Source organism: Temnothorax longispinosus, chromosome 4 (genome assembly GCF_030848805.1).
Source record: "Temnothorax longispinosus isolate EJ_2023e chromosome 4, Tlon_JGU_v1, whole genome shotgun sequence".
Lineage (NCBI taxonomy): Eukaryota > Metazoa > Arthropoda > Insecta > Hymenoptera > Formicidae > Temnothorax > Temnothorax longispinosus.
The window spans coordinates 5,703,309-5,721,720 of NC_092361.1; the positions used below are offsets into that span (position 1 = coordinate 5,703,309).

The window sequence follows — 18,412 nt, forward strand, 5'->3', positions numbered from 1 at the left end:
ATTTGATGTCCGTGTTTGCTCTAACTTCCGCAAATTTGAAGATATCGATCTATTTCTAATTTTATTATATTTCTCAGTCTTTTCTACCCCTATTTCATATATAATTTTTTTAAATTCGGTTGATTAGACTTAGCTTTATATGCGATCAAAATTATGGATATTTGATCGCGTATAAAGCTGGGTCTAATCAACCAAATCTGAAAAAATTATATATGAAATAGGGGTAGAAAAGACTGAGAAATATAATAAAATTAGAAATAGATCGATATCTTCAAATTTGCGGAAGTTAGAGCAAACACGGACATCAAATCTGCACATACACGAGAAGGGAGATTTTATATTATATTGAATTAATTTTTCGACTATTTATTCACTGTTCGAGTAAAAGAAAAGTGCTTAGCAAATTTTACAGTTATCGTTTATATTTTACAGTTATATGTTTACGTTTTACGTTTATAATTATGGCAATTCATGTGCCGCGTGTGCGAAAGCTTTAAGACATTTGGTTTTTAAACTGATCTACTATTATAAACGGGTGAGCCTATACACTTGTTTTCCTTCCATCATGCCCTCTGTATTCGTAGCTATATAGGGATATAGCAGTTCGTACATGCATGAAGGCATGAAATAATATTGTATTGTAAGCTCGCATTTGGTCCTTTGATGACTAGACCTTGAGTTATAGCGCGTTGAATTCATAATGAGAAAGGCTACAATTAAACTTAGGTGTTTAAAAAATTATGCTGCCGTTTAAAAAAATAAAGTTGACCTTTATTTGACCATGATCTCCACCCAAGGTCAAATATTTTAAAATCAAAATATGTCCTTGATACCATATTATGTACAATCTCATAAAAAACAGGATTTCAATCGCCTAATAATGGCTTCGGAGAAATTCAAGTGCGTTGTTTAAAATGCGACACCCTGTAATATAATTATCTATTAATTAATATGGAATATTGTGTAATCTAATCGCAATTTTACTTCTTGTAAAAGAAACAATGCAAAAGTCATTTTTGTAATTATTTTTAAATTATTTCTCTCATTTTTCCTATATGCAGTATATATCTACGGACAAAGATTGTACTAAAAGAGAAAAATAGATAGAAACATATATTACTGGGTTAAAAACTGGGATAAAAACTTATATTACTGGATTTCTCCCTTTCCCGTTTTATGCAAGAATAACTAATCTCAGAAGTGGTTTTAATCCTTTTTATTGCAATATATTATAGACGTCATTGTGTGTATTTACGTTCGATAAATACATCAAGTAAAAGGGTTTTATTTGACAAATTTTCTTTTGTTTCCTTTTCGAACTGTTAAAGCGCGTTATGATGTAACGTACAATATATGATCATATAATATATATCATGGAGTCTTCGCTTTTACCGCCAACCATAACACGAATTTTATTATCTTTAATATAGATACTCTTTTTATCGCGCTCTCGTTCTCTCTCTCTCTCTCTCTCTCTCTCTCTCTCACCTAGAGATTAAATATATATTGTACAAAATGAAGATCCGTAAATTGTCGATAGAACTATAATAGTGTATGCGCGCGTACGCTGGATCGCGATAGTTTGCGCGTCCCATTTTCATTTTGTTCCGCAAATTTCATATTCCAAAAACTATCTCATAGTTTTTTCTTATATATACCTATTATACGACGCACTGTCCAATAAACAGAGAAAAATCGAGGTGGTAAAATCAGTTCGTCGTTTGCGAAATCTCGTGAAATCAACGGCTACATAATAATCTAGCTTTCCTTTTAACAATTTTTTCGACTATTTTCTCTTACATAAATACCTCATATATGCAAAGCAGGCCTTTACTCTGCGCAAAAACAATACGAATTATTATATAATTAGATATACGCCTAAACAGATATATACAGCTTGCTCGAAATCATCGCTTGAAATCAAGTAATCGTACCTTCTAATATATCACCAGTTAAAAACATTTTATAAAAATATATATAAATATACATATATATATATATATATATATATATATATATATATATAATACGTCATATATGTTTTCTTTCTTTTGTATAATCTCTATACCCATATACATACATAGAAAAAATAACAAGAAGATTAATTGAGAAATAATTAGAAAAATAACTTTTGCATTGTTCTTTTTTACAAAACCTAAGATTGCGATTAGATTATACAATATTCTATATATAATTATATATAAGCAAATTTTTTTAATTTTTTTAAACTTTACTTTTTATTTAAGGATGATCTGGAGGCACTATCCCAACCAAAAGTATGCAGGAAATATTAAAAAGCCCGATATTAATTCTCCAGGGATCCAAAGACAAAAAAATGTATATAAATAGTTACGGCAAATCTAATAAAATGTAAACGACATATATTTAGTGACCAAAAATAACTGCTATTTTTTTTAATCTTGAAAAAAAAATTGTGTAAATCGTTTCAAATTTTGTTGCTATATTTTTGTTTGTTGATAATCTATTTGTGTAAAATATCATTATATTGGTAGGACATTTTAATGTTTACACTTTTCTCTGTAAAAAAAACTCGGATATTCAAAAATTGGTAACTTTTTATCTAAATTGTGAATCGATCTGAAATTTGACCCCGAGCTTTGAAAGAGAATACAGAGTATGATATTAAATTTTCATCAACTTCTTAGCATTTTTACAAACTCTCCAGAACATCCTTAAAAAAAAAAAACAATGCGAAAATGGTCTTTTTCTTCCTATTTTTTAATTCTTCTTATTATTATTTTTCCGGTATATACGAACAGAGATTATAAAAGAGAAAAGAAACATGTATGGACATATTTTATATTTAATTGTATATATTTATATATGTTTTTATATGAAAATTTTTTTATTGAGTTACTTTATAAGGATTTCAATTTAAGATTTCTTCAGTGCAAATGCAGTGGAGAAGCGTTATTCGTCTCAACTGTTTCTTCTTTTCCCTTCTGATCAACTTGTAAATTTCTGTTAAATTTACATTCGAATTAAATGAGAAACTGAGGGATTTATCGTTCATTCACAGAGTTTAATTACTCTACCGACACCAGTTTTTGCAATGTTATATGGAAGGTGCGATAATTTTGAGATGCAATATACAAATTCATGCAAAATTTCGAATCTCGAATTGTTAAGTATTTCGGCGTCCCGGAAGCAGCGGATACATTTTAGGCGTTTTATTTTAATCGCGCTCGCGAGAAATCGGGCTGATATGGTTGATCCGATTTCTCTACACGCTTTCGCACAAACTATATTTCGGCAACGTACGCTCGGAAAAATACGGCGAAATACAATACCATCGTCGGAAACTTATGCAAAACGATAAACGCGAATCTTGAAAAATCCTGTGAAAAATACCACACTCCCTCTTACGTTCATATATTTTTTCTGTTTTGTAATATTACATCGTATCCTTATTCGTAGACAATATTAGATAAGTTCGTAATTATGTTTTGGTGTATGTAATTTGTGTGTGTGTGTATGTGTGTATTTGTAGGCGTGAAGGTATAGTTTTATATAATACGTTATAGTCAATTTTATTATTAATTAATATACAAATAATGGAAGACATGGCAGCACCTAAAAGTGCCGGTCGAAAGATTCTTTTATCTAACACGTTTATAGAGTTTTTTCTTTTTTTTCGTCTTTTTTCTCCTTTTTAATTCGAGTTAACGTTTATCTTCATCTCACGTGACTTAGTTGTCCCTAAAGATAATCCCCTTGTCATCATACAAACTTCTTTCGATAGAACGCATGTCTGAATATTCGTTCGTCAAGATCATCAAAAACTCATATTAACAATGGATCAAACAAACGTCGAAACTTCGCGCATCAAACGAGAATTCTTTCACGTAGGATAAATTCGATAAGAAGAATTAATATTAGATTCTCACACACCACGTAGATTGAATTCGTCTCAAAAACGTTTCTAGTTTACAAGTGACAGGCTCTTTCAAGGGACGTCTATCTATTGGGATACCTAACACACGCTATATATCAAGAATAGCGTATCGACAATTTCCCGCCGCGAACTGCGTCATTGGATCTCATTGACACGTCATTTAAATGTCATTTTTAACGATCTGTGTGTATAATCAATAATAAATTTGTATGTCACTGCGATCCAAAACTTGCGACGTTGCGACACGCGTGTACCCACAAGCGGAACAAGAGGTCGCAATGACATAAAAATGGCTCTGAAATGATTATTAAAAGTCACTTCAGCAACATTTCAATATCACTTTGATGTCATAATCTACTGTTCCGCTTCAGGTACGTAAATGTTAACGCAATATTTCCTACTTAAAATCGAACGAATAGTCAACTAAGCTCAACAAGTAGTTTTTCTAGTTCCACCGTTTTCCACACGGGGGGGAGGGGACGCGTAATCTGTACACCGAGATTACTCTGATTCCGATCGGGGTGCGATATTTCGATGACGAAGTTGGTTGTTAGACCGGTACTCTGAGTCATCCCCTAGAATATATGTACAACTATACGTTCCCTTAACAGAATTTAATTTATAAACAATCGTGCTGTTAATCACTGTCCAGACAGCCAAGTCTGTCGAAAGCAGATCTGCTACAAATTTTATCGACAAAAAATTACAGATTTGAGATTTGATGCCGGTTCTGATATATCATATGATGTTGGCAGAACGCCAATAGAAGTATAACAGAGTCGCTAACATAATCAGACAGCAGATTGGCAGTAGAAATCGAGCAGATTCTGCTGGAACTGTTCAAGCTTTGCGCGGTTTCTGCTGTTAATCTGCTTATACTGCTTGTCAGTAAGCTCTGTTTGCGCGATTTTTACTGCCAATCTGTTGTCTGATCTGATAGCAGACTCTGTTGACAGAACATAAGCCGAATGCGGATGCGCAGTTGATGTCAGTCTGATTAAAATCTGTTATTAACCTGCTGACAGACTGCTATCATTTTGCTTACTGGGTGATAAATTAAATTATATACAAGGTGTTCCAGAATTGGTAATGCAATCAGTAAGGGGGTGATTCTACGTGAAAGAATAAGTCGAAAATATAGAATAGATATTTTCTCTACAAAGCTTTTTCAGAAAAACAGCTTTAATCATTCGTCATGGATATTCAAGTATGGGGTCACGTTGAATCTATTGCATATTGCGATAACATCGAGCAATTGAAGGAAAACATCAGTTCAGCCTTTGAAAACTTAAGGACACAAAATACACTGTGAAAATATTCGCACAAATTTAATACGAAAGGCGCAATATATAATTACGTACGAAAACAAATTAATCCAGTCGTAAAACATAGATGACCAACATTTTTTGCAGCAAGAGCTATAATTTAACAATAGTAACAAAACCTGTTATTCTCGTTGCAAAAAATATAGCTCTTGCTTCAAAAAATGTTAGTTATCCATATTTTACGACTAGATTTGCTATAGTAGCTAATCTTTTTTTTCTGTGTAAAATGGACACTTCCAACAATTTTTAAAATGATAAAATAATAACATTTTTAAAAACTAAACACATTATCTTTTTCATATTTGTAACGTTTATAACTGCAAGTGCGTGTCAAAAGCATGTGAATCTGCATGGTGAATATTCCAAGTTGTCTTTCTGTGTGAAGAACGAAATCTCATGTAAAAAAATGTTTTATTTCACACTTTCGACTTATTTTTTCATGTAGAATTACCTTCTTTCCGTTTATTCTGTAATACCCTGTGTATAATATGTCAAAATTATTCTGCTTAATAATCAAATTATCGAAATAAAAATATAAATTTTATAAATAAATTCAATTTTACCAAGTAATTTAATTAAGTAGTTGTAAACTAATTGTAAGTATATATATATATATAGAAAAGATAATTGTAACGTGGTAGCAACTTTTGAAATTATTTTCAAAGACACGCGGCAACGCGTGTGTTGAGTTTATTTATGCAGAAAAATACCGGGTCGTTATAACACATTCTTTTCGACAATGGCCCCTTCGCCTTTCGCGTGATGTAAATCGCAGAATAATTTGCGATTGTAGCACGAAAGATTTAAAGCGGACGTTATTCAGATTCGAAATCAAGATCCTCGTACGTCAAGCGCAATTTTTTATTAATTTTTAATTTTAAGTATTTTGACAGCTAATTGAGATTAAGAGAACGTTTACTTTCACTTAAATTATCAAAGTTCCTATGTTACTCCACAAGAATTTTCGCTTCGAATTCACGCGAATGAAAAACGTGATCTTAATTTCCATACGCGATGGTCGCGAGTCGCGAGATGCTTTGTACTGTACCGAGACGGCCAAAGGTCGAAGACAGACCCTACAAAATGTCTGCTACAAATTTTGCAAGAATGTTAGCAGAAATGTAATAGGATCTGCTAGCAGAATGTGATTACGAATTATATTTTAACAAAAAAAAAATGCACAAGAACGTTAATCGTTTCCCGTAGTTTTTTAGACGCTCAATACGACCCTATTTATCAAATTGCTTTTATTATGTCACAATTTTAGGAAATTTGCAGTTAAAGTTGCAGAAAAACTATTTTAATATTTTAACTAGTATTATAACGTATAAAAGATTATTTTGGCATATTATACATAGGTATAACTTATGTGATATGTTATTATAAGATATATGTTATTATAAGATATGTGATGTATAACTACGAATAAAGTATGTTCTTAATGTTTTCATCCTTAATTTGCCGATAATTTGTAAATTATCGTTAAAATAATATTTACTATTAATACTAGGTTTATTAATATTGTAATATCAAAATCGTAATTTTGACGTAATATAATCATAAACATGTTAAAATAATAAGTTTAATGAAATGAAAACTTCTCAAACACGTTACATATTGTAGTGCACTAAATATTCTTTTAAACAGGATTATATTCAGCATTCGCAAACGGGAAACCATTATCTTTTGTTCTTGTGCTCGAAAGAAAGTCATTTTTTTATTAAAAAGTGTTATCAACAGATTCCAAGAAGAATCTGTCATTCCGTTTAAATGATTATATCAAGAGACACGGTATAGTGTCTCGCGCCAAGTACACGCGGAGCGAGACCGACCGTGACTCTTTTACGCGACGCGACGATTTGCGAGTACTCGAGATGTTGAGATCTCGATTCCATTATACTCCACATTTTTAAATGATTATAAAATGGCAGGTTTCTCTTGGTTTCTGCTGACAATCTGTTCTCCAGTTTATGTCGGTAAGCTCTGTCCGCGAAACACAAGCTTGATGCAAACGCAGTATTGCGATGTCAATACTATTCCGCTTGAACCTGCTGGCAAGCTGCTAAACACACCGCTAACATTTTGCTTACTGAGACTCCAGCTACCCGATCCTCTAGCTTCCCTCTAGAGAACTTTTAAGATCACTTGAACCGACATCTTTGGTCGGAAAATCGTTAATCTCTATCGGGCTCGGTTTAACCGATATCCCGGTGAAAATTTCCGTTACCGTCTTTGTGTATCTTATAATTTATAAAACAATAGAAGAATAGCGTGTCCGCCAACTACAGCAGCGTCCCAAGTAACAAACTGACGTTATTTTTCGTCATTTTAGCGTTAAAATGTCGTCAAAAACGTTCTTTTGACGTTATTTTGTCAAAGTATAATTTTTTTGTTGTTAGCTTGTTACCAAGGTGTTATACGTGATCCGCGTGATATTTCAACAACTACCGCCATTGAGAATTTGTTATCACTTCGTTACAGTAGTTATCGTAATCTCGAGACGTTTACAGAACGCTAGATTATGGAACGATAATAGACGACGATAATAAAACAATTAATTATAATTGTTGTAGTCGGGATTAAGAGCCATTTTCGTCTCGTTACCGCATGCCTGTTGCATTATTTGCGAGTGCACAAGTGATCGAGCTACATGTTCTCTCTCGCATATCGTATCTTTTCCTCGCTAATGAAAAACATTATCTTAGTTATCGTTTCACGTCAAATAAAAAACGGCGAATGTTACATAGATTATGACTCCTTTCTTTTTCTTTTTACTTCCTTATCAATTATTTCGTTGCTCCAAGCGTCGCGTTTTATATTTCCGTAGAAACCCCGTCGTTCAATCGGTTGTATCGATCGCTAATGCGATTCCGCGAAGATTTCCGATTTCCGAGGTATATACATATAATCGGAATACAGGATAAATTTACAAGGTGAACAGTCTGCATTTCTTTTTTTTCCCCTCCTTACACGCGCCCGAGATAGCGTTATCGCGTAACCTCGGATAAAGCAACGGGCATAACGTTACCCTTATACGCTAGATCATGAAAAGGGGGCTAATTCAAGCTATACGCGCCTTAATTTACGAAACAGACGATCGACACAGTCGTCAACGTATCTTTTTTTTATCAATACTTTTTTCTGGAGCAACATAACGTAATTTTCCGTTTTGTGTGCGTTTGTGACACGGATGGAAGATTTCTTTGCGGAGCGTCGATTCTCAGTGCTTGTTCCGTTCTTCACTCTCTCAGAATCGAAAATCTGACGCCAGAATTCGTTTGTCCCGGAAATTTGATTTTCTTTCTTTATGTTTAAGCGAGTGCGAGTGTAAATATATTCGACTCGCGAAATCGCGTGACGATCGTTTCACGAAATTTTCTCCGTGATGTGAATCTAAAAAACGATTCGAACGAGAGCTTTACAGCTTTACCTCGTCCGTTATTTTGTATCTTTTTTTTTCGAAGAACCAGCAAGCTGACCGATAAGGAATAAGCGCGATAATAAAATGGTACTAGTCGATTAATATTTATATGCAAAGTATTACAAATTGAGTAGACGTTATAGGAAAATTAATTAACGAGATTGATACTTGATATCGAAAATGCCACTATACTATTAAGCCGATATTTATCGTCGCGCTTGACGGATTCCTATTGGTTTTGGCCGATCTCTCGCTTGGCGAGAGGCAAACCCGATCGCGAGTGATAGAACCGTTATAGCTGAGAGCTATATACAATATAATATAATAATAGAGCTATAGTCTTGTGGTGTTACACGCAGCAATATTGAGTCATTGTGTTCTTTTTAGGCATTCCAATTACCGTCGTGGTGAACGAAATCGGCTATCAATCTTCGAACGTTTCGTGGAAACCTTCTGGTATCGTTTCATTGTATATTCCACTCAATCGCTCATTTATTGCTCTGCCATTTTGATTATTCGTGACACAGGTTTTCAGCGCTATTCGCATCATACATTTTTTAATTATGTTTTAGGAGCGATAATTACGCTCGTTTCTCGCAAAGAAACACGCGCAAGTGCGTTTCCTTCCGATTTCAATAAGCTTACGCATTTTAATATTAATCAAAATAAGAAGCACGTATCTCTTCATAAGTAGTAATCTCACGCATGTTAAGGAGATCTTTATTGGTTTATTGGTAATTATTTAGAACGAAGAAGTGATCCTGGCTATACATGAATATTTTGAGGAGTTGAATAAATTAAGCTATAATGCTGACATAACTGATATTTTTAGAAAAATGTTGGATGAAGTGCATTGAGTGCAAAAGGTATTATATTAAAAAATAAGTTAGATGAAGTGCATTCTGAACCCAAAAATATGATGTTTTCATTGTCACTTAAGAAACTTTTCGAACTCTCGTATATCAAAAAATACATTTTCAAAAAATCTGAATATCATCTTTGCAAAATATCTTTAAAATCAAACTTTTGCTTAAAACATTTTAATACCGACTATTATTTTTATCTGTATTACAACATATCGAAAGCTCATCAAAATTGGAAGAAGACACTCACACGTGTTTCCTCGTTAGTGAACAAGAATTTTCCGTTTGTACATGCAAGCACGCGCGTGCATTTATGTATACATAAGAAATTCTAATTCGAGAAACGGCAGCGGTATCGTCCTTAGTGTGTGTCAGTCTATGTGTATTTATAGGGCCGATAAAATTCAAATACGACGGGATCTTAAAGGGAGAGGAAGACATTCTTGAGTGAATCTCGTCTATGAGAGAAATCGACAATTTCGCTGGGATGTTTCGCGAGGTTGCTCGTAATCCGCATAACACTAGAATCGCGGAGACAATACACATTTGTGCCCCCCATTACGAAAGTTTAGACTTGCATAAATGTTACTCGAATATACGCGAACGCCTTTTGTTTTTACACAATTTTTCTTAACTTTAAATGTAAAATGCTTCGACGGCAAATAATGGGATATCTTTGACTTCCGAAGCAATTTTCAGTAAAGGAGCGATTCTAGTGACAATTCGAGTCTTTCGCAGCGTCGAAAATGTCATATACTCCTTCGCGAGTATCGGAGTAAAAGCGCCATAATGTTGCCAACTTTGTCATGCTTCCAAATCTCGTCAAGGCATTATCTTCTTCATTTGATCGTAACTGTTTGATTTAGGGCACGACCCGATTATTATCCGGATGTCGTAAATAAATCTGCCGCTGCGAAATGATCAGAGATGTAAAGCGGACGAAATTTAGAAGCCTGATGAAGGATCTCATTCTCTTGTACGTATGCTCGGAGCGTTAGAGAGATCTTAGATATGTAACAGTTTCAGAAACTAAAGAACAACATTTCCAGTATAATCGACATCGAGCCGAATAAAGTCCGGAAAAATACATTCGTTGATTGTTGGAGATGACGTATCTGTGTATAATGAGTAGAATGTGCCTATATCGCGGATAAATGAAAGACAGAGAAAAGAGGAAATATTTAGGGAAACTATTACGGAACTATTCGGTACATAGAAAAAGATGTATTGCTCAATTTAGCAAAGCTACACGGAAAGAATGGTTTTGCTGAGGTATTTAAAAATTAGGCCAGATACAAATCTGAAAATAATTATCGAGTAAACAAACTGCCCACAGTATGACAACAGATTGGCAGCAAATTTACTTAGATATCGGAATAAATCCGGTATCACCTGTGCCTACATTAAACTCGTATTTTGCTGCCAGAGCTTGACGATATAATTTGACAGCAGATACTCGGCAGAAACTCAGCAGAAAATCTGTCATTTCATAAACATTAAAAAGAAATATATTATTTAAATGTTTAGGAATTAAACGACAAATTGTGCTCAATTTCTGCAATCTACCATTATATTCTGCTAGCAGATTTAATTCTATTTTTGTTGGTATTCTATCGACAAAACTTGTACTTTCAAAATCTGTTCTCGACAGATTTGACTATCCGGCTATTTTATGTTGGACTATCTAAATAATTATATTAAACGCTCAAGCATTTGCTAAAATATCGAAATTTTTGTGGCATTGTCATGATTTAAGTCCCACATAATTATTTTGATAATCCAACATAATTATTTTCAAATATGTATCTGATTTAATCTTGATATACTTCAACAAAACTGTTCTTTCCGTACAGGTATATATGTAAATATTTATAATTAAGCAAATTTGATCTCTGATGAACCCAATCACCTAATCATAGACTATGCTGATGACATTATTTTGATCTAGGGAAAATTTACTGACACAGTCAGAGAGCTTATGCACCAAGAATCTTATTGTCATAATAAAACCGTCGTTGCACATTCAATGTAAAGGACACCAAACTTTGCTGTTGTTACTAATACAGTTCGATAATACAGTAAAATCCGTTTTGTTCGCAAAAAGACTTTGTACAGTAAATCCGATCGTAGAAACACTTAATTCGCTTTGAAACGAAATAGTCTGACAAACACATTTTGCTGTTGCAGCAAAGCTACTATTGCGAGATGGGCATCAACTTGTAAAGCGATATAATTTACAGACGTGCACAATTGTTTTCAACAAACAAAATTAATATTCTCAACAAGTTCCAAATCATATCATTATAACGACAAATTGTTTCAGTGCAACAGAAAAATATATTTAGCCAGAAATTCCATCATATATTTTGTCTTAGCAGCAAATTCGCGTTTTTACGAACAAATTTACCCGGCAAATTTCCTCGATAAGATAAGTCTTGTTGCAATGTCAAATAATTGATTGGTAGCGAACTTTAATAAAAACTGCGATTTTCTTGCGACGGCAAAATTATTTCTCTCATTGTACCAACAAACTATTAGTACCAACAAATCTACTTTTTCGTTCTCTTTCATGAGCGTCATATTGCACAGGACACTTATTGCTTTTAGTCCGGCATCGAGGATAAATTTCGTACATGTGACGAGATCGCACACATAAATATTTAGGATTTTCTCGCATAACAAAATTTATAACTGGATATCGTAACACATAGATAGGCATATATATATTATATCATATAATATACCATATCATATAACATTATATTAATAGTTTATTGATATGGATATGATATGGTACCCCATATACTATATAATATATATATATATATATATATATATATATATATTATATACATATGTATGTATGTGTGTATATGTATATATTTCATCATTCTTGTGTCAAGTAGTGACAATTCGCGAACCTAGTACACTGCTCCTCTCTTCTTATTTTTTCCTCTTTATAACTGTTCCATAGAAACGACAACGCTAAATCCATTTTAAAAAGGTAATTTGTAAACACATGTATGAGTATGTATGTGTATGCTTTATGTGGTTTGCGTGCACGCGCTTGGACACGCGCAATTAATTAATCCCGACAGAGTCACGTAAGCCGCACTGTGATGACGAATAAGAGAGACATAAGACTCAACGAGTAGTTAAAGAGACGGCCGGCGCTACCGCAAAATTTGATCTCCATCTCCTCGGGGTGATAATTTATGCATTTCGGTGGTCTTCGTCGATACAGGCGTTCTCTCCGTGCCGTACACGCCCCAGGCTCGGTTAGCGCCTCGATTGGCTCGATGCTTAGCTGCTTACTGCCGCACGGGCACAACGTGTCGACCACCAGCAATATCAGGTTGGTGTGACGGATCTTTTGGACACTAAACGGTCTGCACCGAGACGAAAAACAAGAAGAAAATGTATTCATCACAGATCACTTAGGCCGGTATTTATAATCGGATCTTATATTTAAGACCATCTTAAGTACAATCTTAAAATGTTATGAACCAATCACAGAGCCGTATTAGCATCTTAAGACATTACTTAAGACAGTCGATTCTCTGCATCACTTTCGAAAATAGAGAGATGTAAGTTATTGTGACACAAAGATTTACATATAACGAAGAGAAATTCAGTGACATTATAAGTATGATAAATTAAAATTTATTAAGTTCTAATTGATTTGTAATTATCAATTTCATAAATTAAAATCAAATACTCTAAAAAATAATACAACACAATTAGGGGAGACCGGGGCAGATTTTTCTTTCTAATTTTCGAAATGCGAATCAGTCATTTATATACAATCACTTTCAGATTACCTTTCACATCCGGTTACGTGACAATTGGTGAGTTTCCCTTTTAGAGGGTTGCTCTGGCCGCTGGTGTTGAGTCGCTCGGGTTGCAGGATATACAAATCCGTTTTCTTCTCGCAGGCGCGCAATTTCATCGGATAATGAGCAGAAGTAGCCCGTGTGGTCGGCGGCGAGGCCGGTGTCGCTGGTGCGACCACCGGAAATCTCACGTACACATTGTTCTCATCCGACGTTACCTCGTCCGTCGAGTCGGCAGGCGTCAGCGACTCGAACTCGTGCGTCTCCTCGTCGTCAGAGAACACTAGATCATCTGGAAAAGATAAACGCGTTTCATCAACGTAAAAACGTGATCTTTAATTTTCAAACGCTATATCGGTTTTCCGTTTCTATTCGATAAGGTATGTCAAGAGCAACTGCAAGTTCTTCCTATATATGTTCTCTTTCAAATCGGAATTTTACTTTACATTCCTCTGACGCCAAATTATTTAAAATCTTTGCATGTTTCTGATGATACGTTCATTTTCACGTGGTACCAATAACTTCGTTTATATACTCGTTTATATAGCTTTTTCAGCAAAATTAAAATCGAAAGCAGCAACGTCTAATAAGTTCTCCATCTTATATATATTTAAATACCGTTTGCCGTACGTTACCGTAGCGTCCATTGCGCATTATCTGGGTAGCGTTACGATGAACGATGTTAGATGAAGGCATTCAATTGTGTGAGACTGTGGCCGAATGGTCGTAGGATCCAAAAATGCAGTCGAGAAAAACGCTCTAACTTCGCAACATAATTTACGAATATGGATGTCGTTCGTCGATGTGACTGTTGCTTAACAGTCAAATCGATAAAAATTCAAGACAATGGTAAATCACTGAGAATATCTTTACCATGAAAACTTTTCCTTATTAGGCATTTAAAAAACCATCCTGCTTATTAAGCAAATCTCGAGTTCAGAGTTAGTTCTTGTCAATCGCTCATAATCAATGGACTTTCGATTTAACGCATTATTGTACTGCAATCTCGCTTGCCTATACCGTCACCTGAATAAAGTCTGGTCACAAAATATTATGATGCATCTTGCTTGTGTTTTGTTAGTAGAACCTGCCAATATAATCTGACAGCAGAAATCGAGCAGAATGTACCATTTCGTAACATTTAAACAAATTATATCATTCAAATGATTACGGAATGGTAGATTTTTTTAATAGTCATTTAATATCTTTTTGTAATATTTAAAATTCATATACTGATATTAATCCGGCAATCTGTCTACTGACGGAAAACTGTTTTATCTATCTATTCTGGGCTTATGTCCCTTTCAGATTTCTGTCTGTTTATGAAAATAACAAATCTTCCTTCCACTTATGATACATATTTTGATGACTAATCTAGAATTAGTTTAGTCCTCATTATTTGAGAAATATATTCTATATAACTGTTTGATAGTTTTGATAACTGTGAAATAATAGATTCTGTATTATTGTTATGTCTTTGAAAATAATCTTGATAAAAATGGTTTCTAAAATTAGCATTATATTGTTGAAAGCACAAGAGTTACTCTAGCTTATTTGCACACTATGGTAGAAAAAAATTCTTACAATATTTTTAAGAATTTTTCATATTTTAAATTTTTTATGAAAATTTCTTTAAAAATACGAGGGTCGGTACGAAAGCAATGCCTCCTAATTTATTTCTTATGAATCTGGCGCCATAAAAAATTTTATAAGTTTTACTGAGTAGTTCGAACTGCTCCTGTGACACACTCACGTAAATGATCACAATACCATTCAACGTAACGCAACTAGAGACTTTAAATAACAACTCATTGAAACGCAAAATTTTCTATAGCGCCAGATTCAAAAGAAAAATATTAGAAGGCATTACTTTCATACCGACCCTCGTACTTTTAACTTCTACAGATTTTATAAGTTTTTATTTTCAGAAAGAGTAATAAAATTATAAAGAATTATAAAGAATTTTAGAAAAGCTGTAGACTCTCTCAGCATGTCTGAAAAATGTCTTAATTTATATTTAAAAAAAATAGAAAAAATTTGTGAAAAATTCTGAAATTTATATAGAAATTCTGAAAAATTATGCGGAGTTCTAAAAGAAATCACATTAATATCTCGTAATTTGTATGTATAAATAAAATGGAATGCATGTACTCTTGCTACATAATTTAACGAAATAAATGCTATCCGCTACCCTTGTATTTATATAATTTATTGTTTCATTTATCATGCAAGTATAAATATATTTTTTAAATATTACCGTCCATCACGTCGTTAGCCAACGCCAATGTCGTCTGCCATAAATCTTGAATATTGAGACTCAAAGTCAAAGTCCAAAGAAAGTTGCCGAATGCCGCTGCCGTCGTTATGATAGAATCAGATAGACTTCGCGGCGCCGATGACTGATTAGATTCCTGAGGGCTGCAAGTCCCTTGATAATCGATGACGGTCACTTTTCTGAGAAATATATATCATATAAAATATCTTAATGTCCCGAACTTGTCAGTTCGATTCCGGAATATTGCAGCAATACTTGCAATCTTTCACCTTACAACGCAACGTAGAGATATTGTAAAGGAATAGAGTTGCAAAATTGCGGCAATATTTGAAAATTGATTTATAATGGTAACCACGTCAAAATCATTATAAAAGTATCGCAAATAAATATCTTTGAGTATAATTCCAAATTTTTTATTTTAAGATATTTATGCGCCCTTCAAATTTGTTTCGGTTAAAGTTCATTCTTACTTTTGCTTATACTGTTGCTTGCAGCAACATTATGTTATGTAAGTACATTGTATTCATTATATATGCGTGCGCGCACAATAACTCTTAGCGCGCAATAACTAAAACATATAACTCTCCCTTTTCTTTTTTTGACGTTATATTAAAAAAAAACGGATATTACAACATTGTTGCAATTTTATATACAATATTGCAGCAATATTACGCAACATTTTTGCAATATAGACGCTTTCTGAGATAATAGAACTATTCTTTAATTTATTAGAAAAAATGCAGAACGTTTTGTGCACAAAGGATCTTGAAGATATAATGGAAGATTTAGCAAATACACTTTTAAAGATAGTAAAAAAAATCAATTAAAGTTCAAACGAAAATGAGAAGAATGATCATATAAATTAACAAGCTCTGTACGGTTTTATTGAGATAAATAACGAATTTAATTATACACAATTTGATTTTCATAGAGTTAACTGAGAGAAAAGTTGCGTTGTCCTAAACATGAATCCGAACATTTCGAACAGAATTCAAAGGGCAATGAGTGTATAACATGCAAGAAAAAAATGTAAATCTACAATTACGGAAAGTTAGAATTATTGGGAAAACAAATCGCACGTAGATTTTAACAAATACATCAAAACTAATGAATCTCGAGATGTTTGAAAGGTTAAATTACGAGAATTGCAATAAAAGATTTTTTGAATTCGTGGGGATTGCTGATATCAGCGTAGGAGTCTTCTATTTTCAGTAGCACACAATTCAGAATTTATATTTTAATCGTGCTCCGTATAAATAAACATTTCATCTATAATTACCTATATATCCTATCTTGCACCAAGGAATCCATTATAGTTCCATCTATCTCGCCGAAGAACTTTCCGGTGTGCTCGTGACGTTCGCTTATGATAATAAATCCATTGTTATCAAGAATGTAACAGTCAAGTTCCTCCGAGGCGCAATTCTTTTTACATCCCGTCATACCGGTACACTAAAAAAGCAAGTTTACTCATCATATTCCGCGCGATTAATTATGCGTGGGGAAAGAATCAAGCATTCTACTCACCGTCGAAGTGATGTTCACGAAGTGAGTCGCCAAGGACGAGTGTTGAAATTGCAAACCCACTACCGCTGCTGGTGCTTTGTGACCCTTCCCGATGAATATGGCATGAGTGGCGGTAACAAGTGGATCGGCTGTATCGGCTAATAATGCAACAATCATATAATCAACAAAATATAATCAAATAAATAATGTAGCGTTAATCGAAGATGTTTCTTACGTACGTTTGACAACATATGACACATAACTTATGTAAAAATAAAATTGTATTGTTTGCATGGACATGTAGCTATAGCTTAATTATGTAATTAAAACCTTCACAACATTACTCAAGGTGATGACCTTGACAACATTTCAAAATTATGGAAGTTGGGGATATAGCTCCCTAAATATTTACCATTCTAAATATTTTTATTCATACTTTTTTATTCATAACTTTTAAATAAGCAATAATCGCCGATTAAGTAATAAGGAAAAGTTACTCAGGGTGATATGTCTTTGATAATAATCAATGAGCTTGACATATGTCAAGCTCAAAGTCATTGGCTTGGTGTCCCCTAAAGTAAATAATTACTCAAAATTGTTCTTTCCGTGCAAGTGCAATTTTGACATTTTAGCAAGCGTTCAATATAATTATTTAGATAGATTGGAATATGAATTTTTTCAGATCTATATTTAACTACATTCTTAGATATACTTTAACAAAACCGCTCTTTCCATACTTCTCGCTCAGAGGATATTATAAATGCGTGTTATATAAAATATGTATATTTACCCGCGTCAAACGGTACGCTGAAGACGAAGCTTTCCGGTTCTATGGAGTGTTGATCCACTGCGCGTTTGTACCACGACGAATCCATGGCTCTCGCGTGCCTTTCAGCGAATCGCCTATGTGCAAATGACGTTAGAATGCAGACCGTGTTTAACTTAGAAACGGGCGCCTAGGTTGATTTTTACATCCCCGTATCAAAGAAATGGAGCTCACTCACAGTAATTTTCACGTCACAGTAATTTTAACGTGCTTCTTTCGTTTTTTAAAATATTTTTTTTGTTTTTCCTTACTTTTTTCAGTAAATGTTGAGTATATTTATATACATATCTATACCTATATCATAATCTACATACATGTTATCCTCAAATACCAATAAATTATAGAACAATTAAAAATATGCAATGTGTAATTAAGAACAATAACTTTTAATTGGGGTGTAAATATCACCTCAAGTGACCATTTATGCAAAAAAATCAATCGGTACTA

The 18,412-nt window shown here is 33.7% G+C and overlaps 1 protein-coding gene across 4 annotated transcripts in view; it reads right to left on the bottom strand.

The window, feature by feature from the left end:
* Positions 1-1,201: 1,201 nt before the first annotated feature.
* Positions 1,202-18,412, bottom strand: part of Stol (voltage-dependent calcium channel subunit stolid) — a 32,541-nt gene continuing 15,330 nt past the window's right edge. For all 4 annotated transcript variants that reach the window (XM_071776275.1, XM_071776276.1, XM_071776277.1 and 1 more), the window contains 6 exons: positions 17,930-18,042; positions 17,161-17,297; positions 16,913-17,085; positions 15,616-15,812; positions 13,347-13,650; positions 1,202-12,914 (listed from right to left, as the gene is read on the bottom strand). In XM_071776275.1, coding sequence (XP_071632376.1) covers positions 12,626-12,914; positions 13,347-13,650; positions 15,616-15,812; positions 16,913-17,085; positions 17,161-17,297; positions 17,930-18,042 — 1,213 coding nt within the window. In that variant the 3' untranslated portion in view covers positions 1,202-12,625. The remainder of the gene's footprint in view (positions 12,915-13,346; positions 13,651-15,615; positions 15,813-16,912; positions 17,086-17,160; positions 17,298-17,929; positions 18,043-18,412) is intronic.